This window comes from Anas acuta, chromosome 2, assembly GCF_963932015.1.
Source record: "Anas acuta chromosome 2, bAnaAcu1.1, whole genome shotgun sequence".
Taxonomy (NCBI): Eukaryota; Metazoa; Chordata; class Aves; order Anseriformes; family Anatidae; genus Anas; species Anas acuta.
Genome location: NC_088980.1, coordinates 100569274 through 100594754, shown reverse-complemented (window position 1 = coordinate 100594754; position 25481 = coordinate 100569274). Strand labels below are relative to the sequence as shown.

Genomic DNA, 25481 nt, shown 5'->3' with positions numbered 1-25481 from the left:
AGTAGTGGAGGGTTGGTTTAAGGGGGAGAATGTACTGAATTTTTTACATGGAGGAGTATATGATTGGTAGTGAGGGTTTATCTTTTTATTTTTCAGACATCATCATATTATTTGCTTTTTTTATCACTGGTAGCTAGTTAAGGTGTCTCTGCCTTCCCTCATTTGCTTTTAAGTTAGACTCTGACAGCCTCCAAATCCACTTAAAGGGATAGTATTTTTTAGTCTTTAGCTTTGTAGATTTGTTAGACCAACAAGCGTATTCATAGGTAATAGTCAGTTGATTGCTACCAAGTGACTATCAGTATATAACAAAACTGTATCAAGCTTTATTCAAAACAAGAACTGAGATACTGTACTGTCAAGTTAATAAAACTTCTGTGGCCTGGTACTAGTAATGGCAAATCATTACATGTGATGACATCACCACTATCACCGCTGAACTCCTGTCAGTAGAAAACCTTAGTCAATGTTTTCAATGCATCATCTTCGAATTAATCAAATGAATTCTACCTGTTCAGATTTACAGATCTGGATCACTGTACTTCCATAAACATCTGTACTTCAGATTTGCTTTTTAAGTACACATGAGTATGATTATATATGTATTTCTGTTATTTCTCACTGTTCTGTGACAATTCTGCGACGATTGCTGACAACAGACCTGGAGACTTCTTAACCTAATCGTAGTGGTTAGTTCTGTGATTTTTAACAGGAAAAATGACACATAATTTTACAATGCTTGCGTGAGTAAACTTGATGGCAGTGTAGTACTGTTGTCACAGTATACTTTGTACTTGGATAGCAGAATTTCTTATTTTTCATTTTACGTCTGTGAAGTTCTGTCATTGTTAAGCAAAAGTCAGATGATTTAAACATGAATTCAGTTTCCCTGAGAACATATTTGCTAAAATAAAATTAATATAGGCAAGTGTTTTTGATCCAGCCATACACTTTTAATCTGAGAATTCTCTGTGGCATATGTGAGTTTAAATATGTTTAGATGTATGTGAATAAGGTCTCTGAGCAGAGAGTTCATTTTAGTTAAAGTTGGTAGCATTAATATTTTATTCTCCTTTTTCCAAATTTCACAGAATCACAGAATCACAGAATTTCTAGGTTGGAAGAGACCTCAAGATCATCGAGTCCAACCTCTAACCTAACACAAACAGTCCCCACTAAACCATATCCCTAAGCTCTACATCTAAACGTCTTTTAAAGACTTCCAGGGACGGTGACTCCACCACTTCCCTGGGCAGCCTGTTCCAATGTCTAACAACCCTTTTGGTAAAGAAGTTCTTCCTAACATCTAACCTAAAACTCCCCTGGCTCAACTTTAGCCCATTCCCCCTCATCCTGTCACCGGGCATGCGGGAGAACAGACCAAACCCCACCTCGCTACAGCCTCCTTTGAGGTATCTGTAGAGAGCGATAAGGTCGCCCCTGAGCCTCCTCTTCTCCAGGCTGAACAAGCCCAGCTCCCTCAGCCGCTCCTCGTAGGACTTGTTCTCCAGGCCCCTCACCAGCTTCGTCGCCCTTCTCTGGACCCGCTCAAGCACCTCGATGTCCTTCTTGTGGCGAGGGGCCCAAAACTGAACACAGTACTCGAGGTGCGGCCTCACCAGAGCCGAGTACAGGGGGACGATCACCTCCCTAGCCCTGCTGGTCACACTGTTTCTTATGCAAGCCAGGATGCTGTTGGCCTTCTTGGCCACCTGAGCACACTGCTGGCTCATATTCAGCCGACTGTCCACCATCACTCCCAGGTCCTTCTCTGCCTGGCAGCTCTCCAACCACTCATCTCCCAGCCTGTAGCTCTGCTTGGGGTTATTGCGCCCCAGGTGCAGGACCCGGCACTTGGCCTTGTTGAACTTCATGCAGTTGACCTCAGCCCATCGGTGCAGCCTATCCAGATCCTCCTGCAGAGAATTTAACAATATACAATCACTTTTGTTAGTCTTTTTTTGACACAGCTACTATTGATGTTGAAACTGCCTCTGGGAGTTGAAAGAAATCATTACTGGAGGTAATTAATTATAGTTTGAAGAAAAGTTTCAGTGCCTTTAGAGCAGTAAACTGTATGATAATATGAGGTTCTTATTTACAATGTTAGCCAAATTGACAATAGATAAGTATATAAGATCTTGATGTATACTGATGCACATAAATTACATCAATAAATTTACTTGCGGTCCCGTGTCGTGTCGTTCCCCCCTCCCCCAGCCCCCTTTTTAACAGTACTCTAAAATTTATCATCTTTTTCCTTTCTCCTGAGCAAGTATGAAAGCAACAATCATCCTCAACAAGAGTCATTAAGTGGGAAGTCACAATAGTATTTGCTGTAAATATCTACATGGCATCAACTTTGCATAATAGAACTGCACTATTTTTTACTGCATATACAATATTTTAACTGAAACAAAAAGAAGAGTATTGCACTTTTGAAGTGTAATGCCCTCTATAGCAATCACATCAAATGGTGTACAGTTTTACAGTTTCGGCAGAATTACATTTTGAAAGGTCAAGTTAACGTAGCACCATCAGTGCTAGTTTTAAAAAGTTTTAATCTCATTGAAAAACAGAAGAGCACAGTGTTTTTTTTCTTTCTGTGTATTAGTTTTCTTGGGTAGAAGTAGTCATGCTTACAGGGCTGAGACTTACCTATGTGTTTTGTGTTAGCTGTTTTAAAAGGATCTTCTGGTCTTTGGTTTCTGGATTGTTTCTCAGAGGTACCATTTATCTTGGTACAAGAGTTTAAATACAGTTCTGGAATTCTGAGGTCTTGTATCCTCTAAACAAAGGTGGACTTTGGAAGCCATTACAACTGTCTTCATACAGCTTTACAGAATTACCTCATCATCATAGGTAAGGGTACACAGAATATTCATGAAACAAAATACTAAAACTCGGTATAAAATATAATAAGTTTAATAAGGTAATTGTATGTCTTATACTTTGGAAACTTTCATTCTCAAAGTTTCATTTATTATTTATTCAATACAGCAAACCCTATTTTTCTGTGTGTTTATCCAGTTGATTAAAATTATTGAGGCTGCAAATACTTGAAAACACTTTCTCTGCATTTAGTGTCAGAATGCCATTAAGTTGAATTTGATTACATGTCCAATGAATTCTATTTGCATTCAACAATAAGAATCAATAGCTTGTTTGATGAGAACTTCTCATAGACTTGTTTACAAGTTCATAAATTTTCAAGTGGGTGACAAAGAGTGTGGATAATTTATACTCTGTAAATGGTCTATAAAGTGCTGTAGTCCTTTCCCATACTGTTTAAAAATGCAGTTTCTGATGTTTTGTCCATATTTTGAAGTAGTTGCAAATCCTTTGCATGTTAAGAATTCCTTTGAAAAACACAAAATAAATGTTAAAATGGAAGTAGAGAACATAGGTCAACCAAGAAAAATAGAGAAGAGATTATTTCTTTTGTTCATGGAGCCTCATGAGTTCAGATCTGTGAAGTATGAGGAGAACCCTTTTCCAAGTTACGTAATAGTACATGTCCTCTATCTCCTAGGCACAATGATCTTATGGAGGAAATTACTCTTTAAAGGTGATGCATGTTGAATGTCATTCCTTGGCAGTAATTAATGAGGTGATCACTCAGAAAAGAAATGCCGGATTAAGATTTAACAATATTTAAATTCTGCTTGCATTTCTTTCTGTAAAGCTAATGAATGGCCTAAAGGATCAACAGACACTGTTTGCTCTATTTCAAGCACATCATTCATTCAGCACAACTTCATCTTTCATTATGACTCAAATTCTGGTGGTTGAATATATTTATCTCATAAAATCAACTGCAAACTTAAATGAACTCTTCCCAAAATATGTATATGAATGCAGAGGGCCTAAGGGATATAATCAGAAGATAAAATATTTAATTTATGTTCAGAAATTGATCTTAAGCAGTAAAAATAGCCAAAATTTAGTAGATTAGATAATCAGTGTTAAATAATTACGAATTTTCCTATATCTATATGAAACCTGAATAAGAATATAAAACAAGATCCACACCGATAAAGAGTATCTTTGAGATCATGTTTAGTCCTCTGTGCTTAAGGGGAGCTAGTTTTGATTTACAATATCTGGCAACTGAGGCTGAGAAATCATTCAAAGTTAAGAAATTGTAAATCAGAGATGTCTATGAATGCAACAGGAATAAAATAAAAAAACAAACAACAAACAACAACAACAAAGATTTGTGGCTTACTTTACTGATGTTTTACTTTTATACAATAAGCAACTTCAATAAACTCAGCTGGTCTCTATAAGGTAGTGATTTTTAAAATATTAAACTTCTGATAGTGTAATTTCAGATACTGCTATATTCCCTTTCATGATGTGGAAATTTTTTGATCTGTGTTTTTGTTGTTGTTGTTGATTTGTTTGTTTGTTTTTCTCCCAAGTTGTGAAAAATAGGGTAAAAGATCAGAGGATATTTTGCTATGGGTAACTGCCATCTGTATCTGTATGTTCTTTTAGGTAAGGAAGAAATCAGGAAAATAATAATTTGCATTTTAAGAACTTTAATCATACTTGGTTATCATCACAGAACTTTTACATTTAGCTGTATTTCAGCGTAGTTTATTTCAACAGAGGACTTCTGGCTTGAGAGTTTCCACATAAGTTATGATTATCATTATTTATTTATTTTTTTTTGCTTAACCTTGTAACAACCTCATAATGAGATTTTTCAAGGAGTCCTTCTCTAACTAAATAGAGTAGGTTTGTCTATTATGTTTTTCTATTATGTCTTTATTTAGCTAGCTTCCACTGATTTCTCCTATACTTCCAATGAAAGGGGTTCTCTTAAATAGACTTTTTTCCCCTAATTTGGATTCTTAACTGATTTTCCTATTTTACATAACTTAGATTAAAAAAAAATAAAAAATAAAAAATAAAAAATAAAAAATAAAAAAATAATTTAAATACTCAGTGAGTTATAAACATATAGGCTACAAATGATTACAAAATGATTAGTCTACAAAACTGTGTTTTAATTTAAAAGATCTATACTGAATTCACTGGGATTCTGTATATTGATAAAACTGAGAATATCAAAACTTTTGATAAAGTGACAAAGATTACATTTTAAACAGGAGGAAACGAAACTGAAAAATTAAGTGACCTTTTGGATTAATATCAACAAATGAACTCTTAAAACTTATTCATTTTCTAATCCTTTTCTTGTTTCATATAAAATGTAAAACCTGAAAGATGGAAATTAATTTAATGTTCAGTGAACATCAAGGATATATTCGTATTGAAAAATATTCTACAGCTAAGTACAGTCATTAAAATCACAAAACAGGGTAATAATATTAACCTGTAAATAATATAAAAAGAAAAGCAGAGAAGACAGTGGCATCATCTACTTTGGGATTTAACTCTAGAAATTCGGAGACTTCTATTTTCAGGTGTTATTATTTGAATGTAACCATTCAAACTGTTGAACGGTTAGAAAAGTGAAAAATAATGCTGCTAGTGTTGTGAGAGCCTGAAAAACACTGCCCTGCTAACAGGTGGCTCAGTCAGTTTGGTCAGCAACAACCTTTTTGGTTATTACTAAATAGCAGCAGAGCTATTGCTGATTAACAAACATGGCCCGTTCAAGAAGATAAATGGTTCTCTGCTGATCTAGTTTCACCTCCACCATTTGTCCCAGTCTATCCTAGATGTACAAATTGCTCCCTAGGCTTGGTACATTTGCATCATCTGAACATTCTGCTGAGATTTGTAATTTAGTAACTGCACATTCATTTGTCACCATAGTGTTTTGTTTCTCTCTAGTTTGTTTTGCTAAATAATGACAATAAGGCTAAACATATCTATACATTCCTTTCAATAACTTTTTAACCTGTTGATCAATAACAGTCAAATGATTAAATCAAATGATAAGTGCTTCACAATAACTGAGTTCCTATGGGCTTTGGGAAAATTGTCTTGCTTGATAGAGGAAAAAGACACAAATTATTTTTGGTTACAGCTCCTTAGTAAGGGTGGCTAAATGAAAAAGGCAAAATTTGACTGGTATGTGTTATCTGTGGTAGCAGCTGACCAGTCAGCACAACACATAAATTCTTGATTAGTCAGAGTATGTGCTGTGTGTTATCCAGTATGTGCCTTGTGGAAGATAAGAGAAGTTAAAGAAAAATTAGCTCATAAGATACTGGACTAATTCTACTATTCATAGAAACTCATTTGGTATCTAATATAGCTGTGTAAAAAAAAATAAAATAAAAGGTAATTGTTATAACTATTACTTTGGACCTTGAATATGTGATGGATGGTATGTGGATTTGAAGGTGCTCTGTGTAAGTGGATTATATGAGGATTATATCCATAGCACTTATTTGGCTATACATATAGAGTCTGGGGGGGGGGGGGGGGGGGCATGGGAGCAGGAACCCCTTGTTCCAAATACCTCTTAACTTTTGAAGGAAGAAAATGTCGTTTGATTCCAGTACAATACTTGGTAGTGCTCTGTTCTCTATTGTCCACTCTTGGATGTAGATTATATGAAGAATCAGATGCAGAAAACATCTCTTAGCAATGCCAAAAGTTCTTTTTAACCTCAGACAATTAGGTTTTAGATGTGGCTAGAATAAAGAAACAAATGTAATGAACTAAGGTTCTGTTGGCAACAGATAGCAGCAGAATATCAGCAGTTCCTTTAGTTTGTTGGTTACCATGGAAACAATCAAGTACGAGATGTTGCTGACACAACTGGGAACTTCAGCAGCAATCAACTTCAGAAGGGTTGTGCTTTCTGCTTGACATGTCTAAAGAGTAACAGTGAGCATTTTTGCTTGGATTTGGTTATCAATTCTTCATTAGGATAAACAGGAGGTAAAAAAGAAATGCTTGAAGTGTGGATTATTGGGTGTTCAGGCTCTGGCTAGAGAAATGCTAATGTTTATAGCCCACTTTTTCTATTGGTGCATATATGTTTGTATGTGGTAAGAGTTATCTGGAAGAAACTCAACAGAATATAACGCTGTAATGCTTCTTATGTGAGAAGAAATGAAAGTGAAATTTTGTCATGGTTCTCATGATTGATGAGATTTGTAAAATGAGAGGGAGTGCAATTACTAAATAGTGTTTCAAGCGAAAAGATCACTGAGTTTCTCAATCACTGATGACTGCTAATCAGTTTGTTGAGTGATGATTAAAACGTTTTGCTTTGACCTAAAATGACTTAGCAGTTTGAGTCCTAGCTAAATGACTCTCTCTGATAAGGAACCACAATCCTCTGTATGAAAGCTCTCAGTTCCTTGTTTTAGGAAGAAAAAATATGAGTTGGTATTTTACAGTTTTATAATTCCCTCCATTTTTGCCTTACTCACAACAGGAATTTGTCTTATTTGTAATACTTAGATAATCTTTTTGTTGTTCATGAAGGTAGGAGAGAGAGTGAAGGATGTTAGGGGTGAAAATGACACTGATATTTTGTAAATCTTTATAAGATCTTCCTCCTTAACAATTAGTCCTACTCATTTTTTGTTTGACAAAGGTTTTGTGGTGAGTAGGGTGCAGGAAAATACATACGTGTGTGTATGTGACCTCACGTTCTCTTCTTTATAGAATGAGCTTTCTTAGATCAGTCAACAAGGACAGAACCCACTAAATAAATAAAAACTAAACCAAATAAAAAAGCTTTTGGAATTTTCTATATGAAAGACTAGATAGAGAAGAGCCAGCATATTTCTCTGTTTATATCTGTTTTGTTTAGAAAATTATGAATATATGAGTTCATAGGGAATAATATAATGCTAATCAAGTAGAGTGACTTCTGGGAGAAAAAAAAAGCACCACCTACCAATAGCGGTATGCCACCTGCAGATAATGCAGTGGTATCCAATTAAAATCTATACTCCAGATTTCCATGCAGCATAGAGGTGATGCATGTGTATAATCCAATTCAAATTCTGTAGAGAAGAAGTATCATCCCTCATTGCCTCAGTAATCCTTTTGTAAGATTTATCTAACAGTCAGATAAGATTGTACAAAAATTTAACTTTGGTCTGAGGAAAAAAAATGCTGGTACATCAAAATGTCAGGGTAACCGATAACATTGAAGATAGTAAAGCTTTCCCTCATAGTAACATATGAAAACTGAAAACCCTTCACTTTCCAAAGTAGATTTATTGTATAAAAGCTTTGGGCAGAAGTCAGGTATGATTCAAACACTAATTTTTTTGAAAATCCTTTTTTAAAAACTGTAGCGTTAATTCTGTTAGTGGTCTAAAATACTGACTTCTTATAAGTACCTGTACTGTTTGTGAAGTGATTCAAAACTGAAAAATTTCTTAATAATTCTAAGCAGGTTTATTTAGCCAAAAGTTAAATTTGCTTTATAGTTTTATATTAGGAGGGAATGCTAGCTTAAACAAATTATGATGCATGCAAATTAGATAACTCAGAGAATTAAAATCTCTTCAGAGAGTTATAAGAAAGCATTTTGATATTTTGTTTAGTTGACCATGCTCAATAGTAAAATAGTAGGGAATACAGTTCTAGTTAATTTTTAGAACTCTTATTTCAGAGTTTATTTTCTTTTGGAGTACTTAAAAGAGTGAATGCTCCAATTCAGGTTATATTGAAATCAATAAATGTGTTACTTTCATGTATTAAGAGAGAAAGTCATCTTCTCTGTATTCATCTGTATGTGTTTTTGTTTACTAGATTTGTTTTGCTTTTGTTCTGTTCTGTTTTGTTTTGTTCTTCTAGATCTAAGTAATTTATTTTTTTTAGCACCATAAAAATTCCATTTAGCACCATAAAAATTAAAATATGACACATGCAGAAAACAATATCAAGTCCTTATCTGTGTATGAACATTTCTATGAGCAGAACACATAATAAAAAACTTTTATTGAAAAATGCAATGTGGAAGGAAAGCTGAATTACTTATTACAGCACCTACTAACATGGCCAAGCCATTCTTTGGAACAGTTTGCTTAGTTTGTAGGCAGAAGCAGTGTCAATATTTCCCTCTCTGCATTTACTTTAGGTAGAAGAGATTATTCACAAAAACTCTAAGCAGTGCTAAAAAGGAAGTTGGAATTGCAGAGCTAGTAAACTGTGGATTAATTTGCTTGCAGGGAACTACAGTCTGGCTCTGCTTGGAAGAGTAACATCTCACTTTATCTTACTTTATCACAAGATTTATGGCACCTTTAAGCTGAAAAAGTTTCTTGAAAAAAAAAAAAGATGTGGTGGTCATGATCAAAGCACTGTCCTTGTGATTAATAGTTCTGTGTTTTACATTCAGTTTCGTGCAGGCTTGAAGAAGGCAGGTAGTAGTTCCCTGCTTCAGATTTCTCATCAATCAAAATGGATGATATTTTCCTACTTCATTTCTTTATTATGAGGAAAAAATATTGCTTATAGGGCCTTTACAGAATATGGGTCCATAGTACCTGAGAGAAATTTAAAATAGTAATATCCAGTATCTACACACACTTAAAATATTAATATTCTTCACTGTGTTCCAATCACTGCTGTGTGGTTGGTCCATGGTTTTCTTTGGTCTTCAAGATATTTCACTTGTATGACACATACAAGTGTCATGTGAGTATCTGTGAGTAGCTCTAAATATAGATGAACTTCGCAGCTGGATTTTAGTTATATATCATTTATATAAGTAATTATATGAAAGATGATGCCCTTTTAAAACTGCATTTTTTGAGTAGGCTTCTCACTACAAGAAGGATATCAAGGTGCTTCCTAAGTTTGGATTGTGTCCAAAGAAAGGCAGTGATGCTAGTGAAAGGTCTAGAAAACAAGTCTTATGAGGAGAGCTGGTATTGTTTAGCCTGGAGAAAAGGAGGCTCAGAGGAGATCTTATTACAATTACCTTGAAGACAGGAGATCTCTACAATTACCTTAAAGGAGGCTATAGCAAGGTGGGGGTTGGTCTCTCTTCCCAAGCAACAAGTGATAAGACAAGAGGAAACAGCCTTAAGTTGTTCCAGGGGAGGTTTATGTTGGATATTAGAATAAACTTCTTCACTCAAAGGGTTGTGAAATATTGAAGCAGCCTTCCCAGGGACATAGTTGAATCACCATCCCTGGAGGTCTTAAAAAATAAAAAAAGTAGATGTAGAGCTTAGTGACATGTTAATGGTGGATTTGGCAGTGCTAGGTTAAGGATTGAACTAGATGCTCTTGGAGTTCTTTTCCAAATTAAATGTTTCAACCTTTGAAATTATGAAAAAAAAATAAAAACAAAAAGAAGAGCTTGGAAAATATGTATAAAACTAGTTCCCTTCTGTGTATTACCAGATACTTATCATTTTCCAGTTTTCCATAATATTTTTACAGAAAAGTGGTAAAACTTTAATATAGTGAGGAAAAAAACAGGTGACCTACCAGCAGAGAAATGTTTCTTTAATGAATAAGCTCTTTAATTATATTCTTGTTCTGCTATATGCTCAAGATTGTAAAATTGCTGAAGAGAAGAGTAAGTAATTGAATAGCAATTTAAGTGTGAATTTATTAAATCAATTAGATTTACAAAAGTAATTTGAGACATAGTACTGCTATATTGTGCACACCAAGTATATAAAAATTTAAAATAGATGCTTGTAAGTGTAGTATAGTTTCTAATGGGAATTTGTCTTGGTTATAATAGTAAAAATGATTGATTCTACATGTCTTGCAAAGCTTATTCAGTAAGTTTTTCTAATCCTAATAGCACCTCAGAGGTAGGCCATATAATTTGAGACTGCTGGGGAATCTCTAGATGCACTAAAAGATTTCATAAACTGATGAAAATTTATAGCAGGAATTCAAATATTTCTGTGCTTTCTTCACCGCAATCCTAAAAATATCTACTGTATTAACTAATTTGATAGCTAGTAATTTCTGTATGATTTGACCTTCCATGTACATTATGTTTAAGTTTTCTAATGTACTATGAAATATTTTAAGTGGTACCTTAGAAAATTAAAGCAAAATGATTTTGTGCAATTTGGTGAGTTTATGTACACTAAGTAGCCAACTGGAAGGAGAGAAAATGGTTATGAGAACTTATGTGGCCAATAGCTACTTTAGTTTATCTGAAAAGATAAACCATGGTGTCTTGTGGATTATATGAGTTTGAGAGAAGTTGGTATCAAAAGATTCAAGGATTGAGGATGAGGTGTTACTGCCTATTCATTTGTTATCCCTCCCACCTTACAAATAATGAGAGAGAGGATGTCTGTTCAAGCTTTTCTTAGTGTGATAAAAGAAGATGTAATAGCTGCAGACCTTATTATCCCTTAACAAAAGCAGAACCTTATGATGTAGTCATCCTTGTTGCCCTGATTTTGTGACAATCTCCTTCCTCCTCTGTCTTCCACAAAATATCTGTGATTCTTCAGGCAACATTTCCTATCCCATGAGACTGTTTTATTGCTTGTTATCTGGACATACACAGGACTTTGAAATACAATTTCATTCTCTACTTTTTTTTTTCTTTTTTTTTTTTTCCCCCTCTCCGCTTTCAAATGTCCTTGACATCTGATAATTAAAGCTACAGTCACTATTGTTATATTACTTCTTCTCTCTCTCACTTTACCTCCAACAAGTTGCTTGGATATTTAAGTTCCCCTCTCTCACCTCTGGTCTTTAGAGACTGTGTGTTTTAATTTTCCACAGCTCTCCTTAGCCATCTGCAATCAGGAAGTTTACAGTCTAAGTAGAAGAATAGCAGTTTTGATTAATCTTTATTATTATTATAAGAATTTGTTACTGATTACTCCAGTGTGTATAAAGTCAATGTGGGGGCTACATATTCATGTTAGCAGAAAAACAGTTAATTTTGCTCTCCGTTAGTTTTGGACAGCAAAATTAAGTTTATTGTTTGCTAGAGTATACATATGTATTCCATCGATAAACAATGATGTATCATAGAGATCAAAACAGACCAAATGAATGTGTTTGAGATTAACTAGATAGATTGACCATTTATTTAACTAAAAATGGGTTTTGAAAAAAATATTTTAAAAGTACAAAAGCAAGTAGGTGAAACAGTATTCAAGGGATGCACAGTTAATTTTGTCCACAGAGGGTGGTCTCAGAATATTAGTATAGGACAATCCATTTAATATGTGTTTTAAGGCAATAAAAGAGAAGTGCCTGTAGACTGCCACTATCTGTATTAGCTTGCATACTTTTTCTATGGCCTCTTTGGGTATTAGGCAGTCATTTATGGAAATAAAGTAATAAAAACCCTGGTCTTAAAATATTAGTGTTCAATGAAGTAGGAAATATCCTGAAAATCAGATCCCTATTTATGTAAGTTATAAAGCATTAGAGAAGCTAATGAAATAAAGTAAACTTGAATTGGGTTGCTTTATTCAGATTTCTGTATATTCTGAATTTGTAACAACACTCCCCCACTCCCCACTCCCCCCCCCCAAAAAAAAAAAAAAAATATATATATATATATATATATAAATAAGGGGGGGAGGATAATGGAAAACTGTTATAACTAAATTCTACATTAGTTGTTGCAACAACCAGTAAAAAAGAAAGGTGAGTGATCTCCCTGTCCTTATCTTAACCCTTCAGCCTTTCATATTTTCTCCCCCTTTTTCTCTGAGGAGGGGGACTAAGAGAGTGACTGTGGTGGAATTCAGCTGCGCAGCAAGGTAAAACTACCACAGTCGTTTTTGACAACCAATGTAGGGCACAAGGAATTTCAGGTAAGGATGGTAACTGAGAGAACTAATGGACAAAATATGGACTGGACATTTTGTAAGAATATAATAGTTGTGAAAAATGTACAATGAAATAATGATTGTGAAGAACATGTGTTGTAGTAATGTGGTGAAGGGATAAGGGATAGAATGTGTCTCAGTTGTCCGCTTTATCAGTGTTGTGATGATATTTGCTTTGGTATAGTTTTTTTTTTTTTTTTTTTTTTTTTTAACATAAGTTACTTTTGTGAAGATTGTGATGATACTGATGTAAGAGTATATTTTAATGATAATTCTTAATAAACATTTCACAGAGGTGAGGGGTGCATTGGGTTTAAGGATTGGCAAAGATTTGGTACTGGGGAGGCTGCAGGGGTGGCCCCTGTGAGTAGAGCCCAGCAGATACCCTGTGGCAGATCAGAGCTGGCTCCAAAGGGACCCACTGCTGGTCAGAGCTGAGCCAGTGAGTGATGCCAGTGGGGCCTCTGGAAGAGCAGATTTAAGAAAGAGGGAAAACAACAACAACAAAAAAAAACACTGCTGCACAACAGCAGCTGGGAGAGACAGCCCTGCAGACCCCAAGGTCAGTGCAGAAGGAGGGCAGGAGGTGCTCCAGGCACAGAGCAGAAGTTCCCCTTCAGCCTGTGGAGAGGCCCCTGGTGGAGCAGGCCGTCCCCCTGCAGCCCATGCATCCTACAGAGGAGCAGTCTGTGGAAAGTTCATGTAGGATCAGCTTGGGAAGGGCAGCATCCCATGGGAGTAACCCCATGTGGAGCAGGGGCAGAGAGTGACCAAGAAGGAGAGGCAGAGATGAAGTGTTAGGGACTGATTGCAGCCTCCGTTCCCTGTTCCCCTGCACCGCTTGGGGGGATGATGTAGAAGAGGGTATATGGACATGAAAGTTGGGTTTAGTTTATTTCTAGTTACTCACTGTTCTAGTCTGCTAGTGATAAGCAATAAATTATATAAATCTCCCTATGCTGAATCTGTTTAGTCCATAATGGTAATTGATGAGAGATCTCCCTGTCTTTATCTCAGCCTTTGAGCCCTTTCAATCACATTTTCTCCTGCTCTTCCTTTTATGAGTGGGATTGAGAGAGTGGCTATGGTGGAGTTTTGTTGCCCAGCAGGGTAAAACCACCATAGCATGCTACACACACTCCAGCTTCTGACCATTTGTAATTACTTGCATAAAGCAGTTGCACACCTCACTGAACAGACAGTTATTTACTGTAGCATACAAGCCCTTTAAATGCCCTTATTTCTCTTGGTTTGTGAGGAAAGAACACACAACATGTAGGAATCAACCAAAGAACACTGAAAGCTTAAGTAGTCACTACTGCAGATTCTTGCTCTAAGGAGTCTACTTTAATGATTCAGTAGTGTATGTTCTTCTGTGAAGTAGACAATTAACTTTAGAGCAATTTTGTCAACTCTTTGAGATAATACATCTGTTGTCAGTTGGTGTAAAGTAAATGATGTCTTGTGGAAAACATCCCAGAAAGTGACAAATAATAGAGACCATCAGGAAAAAGTAAAGATTTATGAACTCACAAGAAGCTGGAGTGTAGTGAAGGTTTGGGGACTTTATTCTATTTCTTTAAGGTCTTCTCCCCACCCCCCACTCCCTTTCTCTCTGCATCAAAGTCTGGCAGCATTGTAATTCAGGGAGAGTAAATTTGATGGAGAAGATATCCATTGCATTTTCACCTATAGATAGAAGTATCACAGATGCTAAAAAATGTTTTCTGCTGATGTAATGTGACCAGATGTGACCAATAGCTTATAAAATAATGCATTTTAGGTGTGGGCTCCTAGTCTTAGCAGATAGAGTGTGAATTCTAGGGCTGATATATCATGGAGTCAAGCGGATATTCTCATGAAGACTGATACTATTGTCTGTATACACAAAATATTTAATAGCAGGTCTTTAATTTAAAATCACCCTGGTGGCATGCTTGAAGGCAGGGAGGTACCACTGTTTGTGTGGTAGTACTGAAGCCACAATTAACCACTCTGACACTATTTAAACAGGTCTAGCAGATCAATTCCAGAAATAAAGTCAAGACAGACTGCACAGCTCTCAGGAGGATCACAAACAAGATATTTCACTTCTACTGACCATACTGTTTGTGGCTGAAGTCTTACTGAGAGCAGTGTCAGGCCATAGCAGTTGTGGTAACATGCACAGGGATCCTGAGGAAAATGAGGGAGATTACAGCAGCGTGCTGTGGTGTAAAAATGCATCAGCAGAACCGTTTCAAGAAATAGATTGTTTTAGTATTTCTCCCAGAGATTACCTGATTTCTCGGGGTCTTCAAAGAGCTATGGAATACATTAAAAAAAAAAAAAAAAAAAAAGGAATTAGAGTTACAGTTAGTTGTCACTAAGAAAATTGTCATTTAATAAATGGCTTAGAACAACTTAGTTCCATCTAATTGGCATTGTTTTCCTTATACTGAAGGTATACTGGACTGATAAATTTTGAATTGACTGTTCAGAGAAAATAATAACAATAATTAGAGAACAGTTTAGAATTGAGATCATAGAATCATAGAATATCCTGAGTTGGAAGGGACCCTTAAGGATCATCAAGTCCAACTCTTGACACCGCACAGGTCTACCCAAAAGTTCAGACCATGTGACTAAGTGCACAGTCCACTTAGAGAGATGAGCCACAGGAGTGGCCCCATTTAAATCCCTTTGGACTCGGTGAAGTCCTCCTAAATCCAAGAAGAATTTTGACAGTAAAAAAAAGTAAATAAAAAAAAATTGACAGTAAAAAAGGGGGGAGGGGGGAGAAGAATTAAGCACTGGTAATATGAAATAGCAGTATAATTCTGGTTTATAGAGGTAACTGAAAATTAATTATAAGGGTTTACTCTCTGATGGAGACAATGGTTTTATACCTTAGTTAAGAAAACACACGGGGTTGTACAGCCTTGGTCTTCTGAATATAGGCCAGTAATGGAGCAGTTAGCTGAAAAGAGTATTTGGTAAAGCCATTTACGATGTTACACCATAATAACAGTATTTCTCAGTTACTTGTAACTGAACAGAAATAGTCATTTTCTCCTTCTGCCTGCCTGCAAATTCTCTGCCTGCATGACTGAAGCTTAGGCTTCAAATGTAACTTCGGATACAAATAATGAAACTCATTTCACTTAATTTTGCAGAATGGGCTATTTTAGGATGCAGTTCATTTCATCCAAAAGTAGATGTGTCTCTGAAAATTTGTTTTCCAAGAAGACATGCATGCAACATAAACATATCGGATAACCTATGAGTGTGCAAAGTCTAGAAATGACTTGTTAACTCAAATTAGAGGCTCAAAAAATTTCATTCAGTTCACTCATTAAAAATGTCATTCTGACATATTGTTGACCATTTGGAAACTAAACAAACTGAAAATCACAGTAATAAATGATTGAGATAGGAATTATGAAGCACTTATTTTATCTAATTACTGATGTGTGTTGGATTTTCAATACTAAGAAAATATAGTACAGCAGTAAATAATAATTTTTCTTTGCAGCTGATAGCCAAATGTCTTCACATTTCAGTCAAATTTAATTTTATTTATGTTCTAAGTTGTTCAGGAAAATGATTTTTTGCTGTTTTCTCTTACTAGAGTGTAATGAGTGCACTGTATTCTAATGTTACCAAGCACCAATTTGACACGTTACATTAGCTTTTGTTCCTAAGTCTTTTCCCTCTTTTAAAAGTTGGTTTCATGCCCTAACTTTACATACCAAAGATATAAAATAAGCCCTGTTGTCATTTTCCTACCTACCCTGATTTTATCATTTCTATCTAAATGCTAATTTTACCATAAGAGAGATAACCTATTTCCTCATCATACATATGCAACACTCCCCCCTAGGGACACAACAAACCATGCACAGGATTGGTGGAAAAGCATGAGATAGCAGTGATAGCTAGATAGTTTGGTAATCTTTCTGCTGAAAGGACTATTCTTTCTTAGTCAATGTCTGAAACAAGAGAATCATCACTTTGTGACCTTCAAAAATTTACACTTTCTGTAAATATTTCACAGTTGTTATCTATCTATCTATCTTAAATCCAGTTCTCTTTCAAGTAATCTTCAAGTATGGATCAGCCATTATACAGTGCGTTTATGCCTATGTACTAGGAATGCCTATGTACTGGGAAATCTATTAATGCATTTTTTTATTTTTTTTTCCCCAGCAGTAGTCAGATTTCTCATCATAACTCTGAAAAAGTCCTTGGGGTGTTAGTTGTGTTTTTTGTTTTTGTTGCTGTTTTTTTTTTTCCTCTGTTCTTATTTAATGGGTACTCCAAAATCTGCAGCATACTTACAGCAAACTGAAAAAGGAATAACAAGGGAGAATCAAGAAAAAGCAGCAGAACTAATGGGCAAAAAAAAAAAGAAGTAAAATAGCATGAAACTGGAGTTAAAATACTGAGAATTCATGTGGATGACTTAGGGAGATAAACATGACAAGTTCAGGTAGGTCAAAGTAGAGGTGACTACTAGTACAGTATTTTGTCAGTACAGTATTGTCATACTAGCATATGAAAAAGTAATATTGTTTTGCAAAACGTTATATTTGTTGGAAATGAATCAAGACTTATACTCTAGATCTAGACAAGGATCAGACTAATCCATTGCTTATAGTATTCTTCCTTAAGAATTTTCTGTCTTCTACATAGAAACATATGTGCTTTCCTGTTTGTCTGTCTATGTATATACTTCCAATTTCTTTTCAACTTTCATAAAATAGTATGATGGTAAAATGTTAATACATGTTTTTAAATGTAATTAGCTAAGTTTCAACAGTCCTCTTAGTGTAATTAAAAGAAGTTGATTTATGTTCATGTCGCAGAATGATTTAATTTGAAGGGGACAGAAGGAGTTATGAATTTAAATTTTTAATGGGAAGTGAATTAAATTAAAGTTTGGTATATAGAAAACAGTATTGGGTAGAAGTGATACACCTTTGTTAATTAAATATAATTAACGATCTCTCTAAATACAGATTTAAGATCCTCATGAATATTTAAATTTATACTTCGCTCAAAAGAGACATTATGAGAAGGAGAGATTCATCTTTGCCTTTAAAACTGTATGCACAAATGTGCCCATTCTTCCTTCTGTTCTGTTTGTCTTCTTTTACTGAAAATATTCTGACTTCAAAAGTTGCCCACCAATCTCTGTTTAAAGATTTTATTTTTTTTTTCCCTGAGTAAAATATTCTTAGTTTATGAAAACAGCTGTCCTGCAGAATCACTGAAAAGTGGTTGGACTTGCTTTTTATCACACTTCATTCTGAGGATCACCTTCCCTGTAGAAGTGCATGGAAGTTGTATATTCTTCCTCTTCTGAATTCATGCGAAGGAGCAGAAAGAGGTAAATTACTAGCTATGTTTTAAACCTATTAAAATTCTCTCTGCAATCATGGTCATATGATCTGGTGATACAGTGGCAAGAAGAGCTCTTCCTACTGTTCACCTTTTAATGTTTCTTTTGTATAAGAAATAAAATTTGTATAACAAATAAATTTGTAAGAATAAACATTTTCTTACCAACCAATATGACCCTAGTAAGATAATTTATGAAAATTCAAGCGAAGATGGACTAAACAAGTACTTCCCTTGTGCTGAGGAATAAATGTTTTTTTCCTTTCTAGCTTTTGCTAGAAAGCTTTTATTTCTTGTGGTTGGCTTTCTGAAGGTCAATTACACCCAAAGACCAGAACCAAGCAAACAGATCTTAAAGAAAAGATAGCAATAGTTGTGTTAGTAGGAGAATATGGGATGGTAGTTCTAGTTGTTTTTTTGTTTGGCTGGTTGGTTGGTTGGTTTTTGGTTGTATGCTTTGTTTTGTTCTAAATTCAAACTCTTGCCTGTTTGAAAGCTTTAGTTTCCCCTCTTTAACTGGAAGAACTGAATTTTTTATCATAGCATGCACAGTCATCATCTTCCTTAGTCTTAATCTGAACTCTACTTCTGCTTTAACAGATGAACAAGGGCTTGCTTGTAGGTTGGCTGCATACATAGAACTGCTCAAAACTTTACCTACCACAGACTCCAACGTATTTGAAAATCTGTGTAACATCTCAATATAGGCACAGCATCCTAAAAGTTCTAATTAAATGTCCTGATTAAAAGGACAAGAGGCAGTGTGCACAAAATGAAATGCAGACAATTCCATTTAAAAATGAGAAAACACTTTTTTATTTTTTTATTTTTATTTTTTTCTCCATGAGGATGGTCAAACATTGGCACAGGTTGCCCAGACACAATGTGGAGTCTCCATCCTCTGAGAAATTTAAAACCTAACTGGACAAGAAATTGAGCCATCTGCTGTGACCCTGTTCTGAGCAGGTGGGTTGATCTAGACTAGTTTTCTTCAAAGTGGGGTGCATGCACTATAATAAGTAAAATAAATAAATAAATAAATTCTGCAGTAATGGAGTAATATCTGTCCTTTAAACACTTCTTATTTGAAAGGAGAGAGAGGTTCCTTGTATTTTTGGAGAAGTTAACATGTTAATACTTATATTTTTTTCCCTAATGCAGCAGTTTAACAGTGATTTAGCAAAAGCATGAAGATCCTCTATTCAGTTTAAAATTGGGCAGTGGGAATAAAAGAAGACTAAATGCTAAAACAGTTTTCTTCAGATAGCACTTAACTATGGTATGTTCAGTGCACAAACCTGTACTGCAGGCAATGTGTCTTTAATGTACCACAAAAGCTGTTTGTTGTTTTCTCTGTTCCATTGCCAGGAAATTGTCCTGTGTACTTGGGTGAAAAGTACAATCTGATTATTTGTATTCTCAGACTCATAGGAAAATGGAAGTTCCTGTCTTCTGACTCTGCTATTTTTTATGTTGTTATATGATCCATATTCTTTTCCACTGGATCTCTTAGCTGTTATATAGCTGTAGTCTAGCCTAGCAGGTTTCAAGATGATATTTGACATGAAGTTAATACTCAATCTGATTTATACAGATTAATGCAGCAATCTGAGGTGCTGTCAGATTTTCTCATTATTTTATGTGCTATTCAGTATATGAGTCGTTGGAATATCACGGCTCTTCAGGGGTAAGGATGATCCCGAATACTGTCCTGACTGAGTTGGTAGTAAACTCTCCAATTTCAAGGGTAATGAAATCATAGAATGGTTTGGGTTGGAAGGGACTTTAAAGACCATCTGGTTCCAACCCCCTGCCATGGAGGTTGGAACACCTCCCACTGGATCGGGTTGCCCAGGGCCTCATCTAACCTGACTTTGAACACCTCCTAGCATGGGGCATCCACAGCTTCTCTGGGCAACCTGTTCCAGTGCCTCGCCACTGTCTGAGTGAAGAATTTCCTCCTAACATCTAATAAAAATCTCCCATCTTTTAGTTTAAAACCATTCCCCCTTGTCCTGTCAAAGCAAAAAGTTGCTCTCCATCTTTTCTGAAGTTCTCTTTAAGTACTGAAAATCTGCAATGAGGTCACCACAGAGCTTTCTCTTCTTCGGTCTGAACAAGCCTAGCTCTCTGTCTTTCTTCATAGGATAGGTGCTCCAGCCCTCTGATCATCTTTGTGACTATCCTCTGGAACTGCCCTAACAGTTCCACATCTGCCTTCTGCTGTAGGCCCTGGACCTGGATGCAGGACTCCAAGTGGGGTCTCGCAAGGGCAGAGCAGAGGGGGACAATCACCTTCCTTGACCTGCTGACCAAGTTTCTGCTGATGCAGCCCAGGACACAGTTGACCTTCTGGACTGTAGGTATATACTGCTAGCTCATGTCAAGCTTTTCATCTGCCAGAACCCTCGAGGCCTTCTCTGCAGGGCTGCTCTCAATGAGTTCTTCTCCCAGTATGTACTCAGGTCCAGGATTTCCCTGACCCCAGTGCAGCACCTTGCACTTGGACTTGTTGAACTTCATTAGGTTCGCATGGGTCAACTTCTCAAGCCTGTCCAGGTCCCTTTGGATGACATCCCTTCCTTCTGTTGTATCAACTGCACCACTCAGCTTAGTGTCATCTTCAAACTTGCTGAGGGTGCACTTGATCCCACTGTCTATGTCACTGATAAAGATATTAAATAGTTCTGATCTCAAGATGGACCCCTGAGGGACATCTTGGGAACATCATGGGAACTTGTCACCAGACCCCACTTGGACATAGAGCCATTGACCACCATTCTCTGGGGGTGGCCTTCAGGTCAATTCCTCATCCACTGAATGGTCCAGCCATCAAATCCATCTCTCTCCAATTTGGAGATCAGGATGTCATGTGGTACCATGTCAAAGGCCTTGCAGAAATCCAGGTAGATGACATTGGTCAGTCTTCCCTTGTCAACTGATGCAGTCACTCTGTCATCGTCATAGAAGGCCACCAGATTGGTTAGGCATGATTTTTACCCTTGGTGAAGCCATGCTGGCTGTCTCAAATCATCTTTTTGTCTTGTGCCTTGATGTTCCATATTCCTCAAGATCACAAACTCAGCCAGGGCATGGTCACTGCATTTGGGGTTCATTTTGTCTTTTGATTTATTGTTCTTTCTTAAGCGAAATAATTTTTACAATTTGTCGTAAGAATATGTAGCGCCTAATTTTTATATGTACAATTATATGTATATGCAGCTGTAGATGTTGGTTGATGTAGTAATATTACCTTGTTTCCAATAAAATATCAATTATCAAAACTCATGATTATAATATCTTCCTGATAGTATCTTCCTGTATAATGGTATATCTTTCTTTTTTTTTCCCCCCTATGGTTATAAATTAAGGTTTTACATTAACTTCTTTATGAGTTAGGAAAACTATTTTATTTTCTTTGTGAGAGGTGAGAAAAAGATACTCCTTTAAAGACCTATACACATTTATACAACTAATCGGTACATGCTGAACAAGGAGTAAGAAATACCAGTTATTTCTAAACAGAAATTTTATTCCCAAAAGCACATTTTGTGGAAATGGTTAAAAATAAAGAGAATTTTGTTGAGGGACACTTTTCTGTCAATAAACAAAATTGGAAAAAAAATCTATTTTGTAACAGTTCTTTAGTGTTGCAAGGTACTGTTTCATTTTCTTACTTTCTTCTGTTGCCTTTTGTTCTCATTTGGTGCCCTATAATGCATTGTAGTCTGTTTTCTTGATACATATATAATTGGGGCATTTTATTCATGTAGTCATTTAAAAATGTATTTACATTGTTCCAACAGGTTTTATGTTAACTATTTTGTGTTTTCAGTAACAAAACAAACAAACAAACAAACAAAAGGAATGAAAATATCAAGAGAAACACGTACAGCGTGTTATATTTCCTGACAGTAATACGCAGTTAAGGATGCAGTGAGATTTGTGCTTTACAGACATCGCTGAACTGATTTAAGTCTTTCAAAGATATAAATATACCTAAGCATCATCTTTACAGAGTTTAATCTCACTGAAGAATGGCACTCTTGATGCTTAATTTGAAAACTGGCAGATAGAATGGTTGGGAAAAAAGAAGATAAAAGTATCAGAGTTAGTGTAGGATTTATGAACTAAGAAGCATCAGGACAAGAGCAATAAAGCTATGGTTGAAAAATGAGATCCTCTAAGATCTTGCTTTAGCGATCTTAGATGAACAAATTGATGTGGTCTTCTATGGACAGTTAGGAGCAGCCTCAGATTCACAGGACCCAATTCTCAAAAGGGACTTGAGCCACCCTGACATCAGTTGGAGTGATGGTACAGCAATCCATGATGTTCCTGGGGAGTATCAGTGACAAATTCCCAACCCAGAATAGAGGAGCCAATGAGGAGAGGTGGACCTCTGCTGAACTTCATACTCACCAACAAGGAAGGGCTTATTGTGGATATAACGTCAAATGTTACCTTGACTGCAGTGACCCAGAGATGGCAGAGTCGAGTATCCGAAGAAGAGGGAAGACAAAAACCAAGGTCCAAAAACTGGATTGCAGGACAGCAGACTTTGGCTTCTTCAAAGATCCATTTGGAAGAGTCCCATGGGATAAGGCACTGGAGGCAATAGGGGGCCAAGAAAGCTATTTCATACTCATCATCTTTTTCAAACTCAAGAGGGGTATATTCAAACAAAGAGGAAGTCAGGCAAAAATGCCAGGAGCACAGCATAGAACAAAGTGCTTCTAACTGAATTCAAACACAAGAAGGAAATATATAGAAGGTGGAAGAAGGGGCAAGTAACTTGGGAGGAATATAGTGACATTGCCTGACCATGAAAAGATGCGGTTAGGAAAGCAAAAGCGCAAACAAAATTGAATCTTGCAAAGGATATCAAAAGCAACAAGCAGGGCTTCTCTAAATATGTAGGTAACAAAAGGAAAACTAGGGAGAACATGGGCCTGCTTCTGAATGGGGTGGAGGACCTGGTGATGCAGGACATGGAGAAGGCAGAGCATTAGGGCGATTTTACTTGGTGATGGAGCACTGGCACAGGTTGTCCAGAAAGGTTGTGGAGTCTCCTTCCTTGGAGATACTCAAAAGCCATCTGGACATGGTACTGGGTAGCTGGCTGTAACTACACCTGCTTCTGCAGGGTGCTTGGACAAAATGACCTCCAGAAGTCTCAAAACCTCAGCCATTCTGTGATTCTGTGAAGGCAAACTCTAAGTCAACTAGAACCGGGGCCAGAACAGTTGTTAGTATTACTATTTTATTATTATTATTCTTTTTTACAGAGTCCTTGAGTACTTCACAAGGACTCATCTGGAGAGGATCAGCTGGGAAGAATGAAGAGATGCACTACAAAGAAGTCACAATTGTGAAGTTTAATTTTGTGGATATAATGCATTTCTTAAATTAGCTTCTCAGCTAAATGTCCTCAGAAGGGCAAAACTGAAAGAGGAAAAGAGCAGTTTTATCCAATTGGCAATCCAAAAGGAAGGTGGGAAGCAATCAAATACAACTATTTATTTTCAAATGCTTCTCATGGCTCCTGTACTTACACAAGCTGTAATCATTAAACTGTTTTGTGTATTTTCATTTTGTGGATTAGCAATTTCTTTTTTTTTTTTTTTTTTTTTGGTTTGTTTGTTTCTTTTCAATTTGATGATTACTTGAAACATTTCAAGAAAAAAAGCCTGTAACCTTTCACTGAAAAGCAGAGAGAACTCCATGACTGTTTCCTTTCCTAGCTGTATTTTAGTGCTTTTGATCTCAGTTCTGCACCTCACTGATAAAGAACCTATTTTTTTTCTGTCCTACACACTTTATCTGACTCTTTATTGATGCCTTTGCAATTTTTCCTTAAAATCGTCTATTCATTTTAATTTCCCTTAAATGGTAGTTTTCAGGAACAAGCAACAACTGATTTTATTCATTCAATTAAATGTAGACTCTTTAAAGGTCGTTAGAAAGACTGCTACCTTGAAGAACTACCAGAACCAGGTCATACATATGCATTTTTTTCCACAAATACCAGAAAGCTTTGCTCTATGTACTCTAGAATATTGCTTTAAGCAATGTTGGTATTATCTCCTGTCAAATAGCAGACAATACTCATAACTATTTTAACTATTCCTGTTAATGCCAATCAAGTGGGGAAAAAAAAAAAAGTTTTTGTTTATTTTCTGGGAAAAGAAATCTGTAATAGAAGAGGATATGAATGTAATGTAAGTAGAAATACAAACAGTGCTTCAGTCAGTTCCTTTTCAGGATCTCTTACTCATTTCCTTGTTCTATCTTCAGTGCAATGAAACAGTTGATAAATATAATTAGGTAAATGTAGCTCCTCCTTTTGATGGAGCAGACATCAACAAATCAAGAGATATTTTAAAATGACAGAATGGTAGGCTAGAGTCAGAATTTAACATATAGCTAAAATAACACGTTGTGATAATTGTAGTGTTTAAACACTCATCGTAGATTAGAAGCTTATAGAAATTGTTTGTTTCAATCATGCTAGCCTGGATGAAGGCTAAATCAATGAAACAATTATGTTTTGATGTTTGGGAAGGGAAGGGAAGGGAAGGGAAGGGAAGGGAAGGGAAGGGAAGGGAAGGGAAGGGAAGGGAAGGGAAGGGAAGGGAAGGGAAGGGAAGGGAAGGGAAGGGAAGGGAAGGGAAGGGAAGGGAAGGGAAGGGAAGGGAAGGGAAGGGAAGGGAAGGGAAGGGAACTGCAAGTTGAACTGCAAGTGATATCAACAATTAGTTATTTGTTTTAGAACAGTAGGGCATGCAGCAACACAGAAACAACTGCCAGAGAGTGAATTCATGATAAATAAATAAAACTTTAAATAAATAAAATTTTAAATAAGTAAAATTTAGGCTTCAGACAGTGGCTGTTGCTCTACCATGGGACAAGGATCACAACTAGAGGTGCTGGCAGATTCATCTATGGGAGGTATACTCACTGTAGCACCAGGTGAGGCAGCCCCATGAGGTGATCCTGTTCCCACTGTCTCAGGGATTACAAAAAAAAAGATTGACAGAATCTTTGAAGGATCCAGGAGAGGCTAGATCCTAAACCTCAGGAGAGAAAAAAATAAAAAAGGTTCAATGAGGTAATGCAAGAGCAGGAAAATGACGTGTTTTCAAATGGTAGAAGCTTGTTACTTCCGTCAGTAGAAGGAAGGCTCACCATCTCCATCTAGAACTGTTCCCCTAACTGGCTCAGGGCCAAACAAAAGCAATGTTCTACTTCATCTGCTGCTTCCAAGAAGAGAAGAATTCCTGTCAAGTGTGGGCAACTTGCGCTGTGGCAACCATGATCTGACTGAATTCAGGGTTTGCAGGAATTCCTGGAAGGTGAGCAGAAGCAATC

The 25481-nt window shown here is 36.3% G+C and overlaps 1 protein-coding gene across 4 annotated transcripts in view; it reads left to right on the top strand.

The window, feature by feature from the left end:
* CCDC102B (coiled-coil domain containing 102B) overlaps nucleotides 1–25481 on the top strand; it is a 161309-nt gene that overhangs the window by 74437 nt on the left and 61391 nt on the right. Inside the window, exon 6 of one of the 4 annotated variants that reach the window (XM_068671393.1) lies at nucleotides 23399–24667. The exons of the other annotated variants lie outside the window; for them this stretch is intronic. Coding sequence (XP_068527494.1) covers nucleotides 23399–23407 — 9 coding nt within the window. The 3' untranslated portion in view covers nucleotides 23408–24667. Of the gene's footprint in view, nucleotides 1–23398; nucleotides 24668–25481 lie in introns of those variants that run through there. 4 annotated transcript variants of the gene reach the window in all.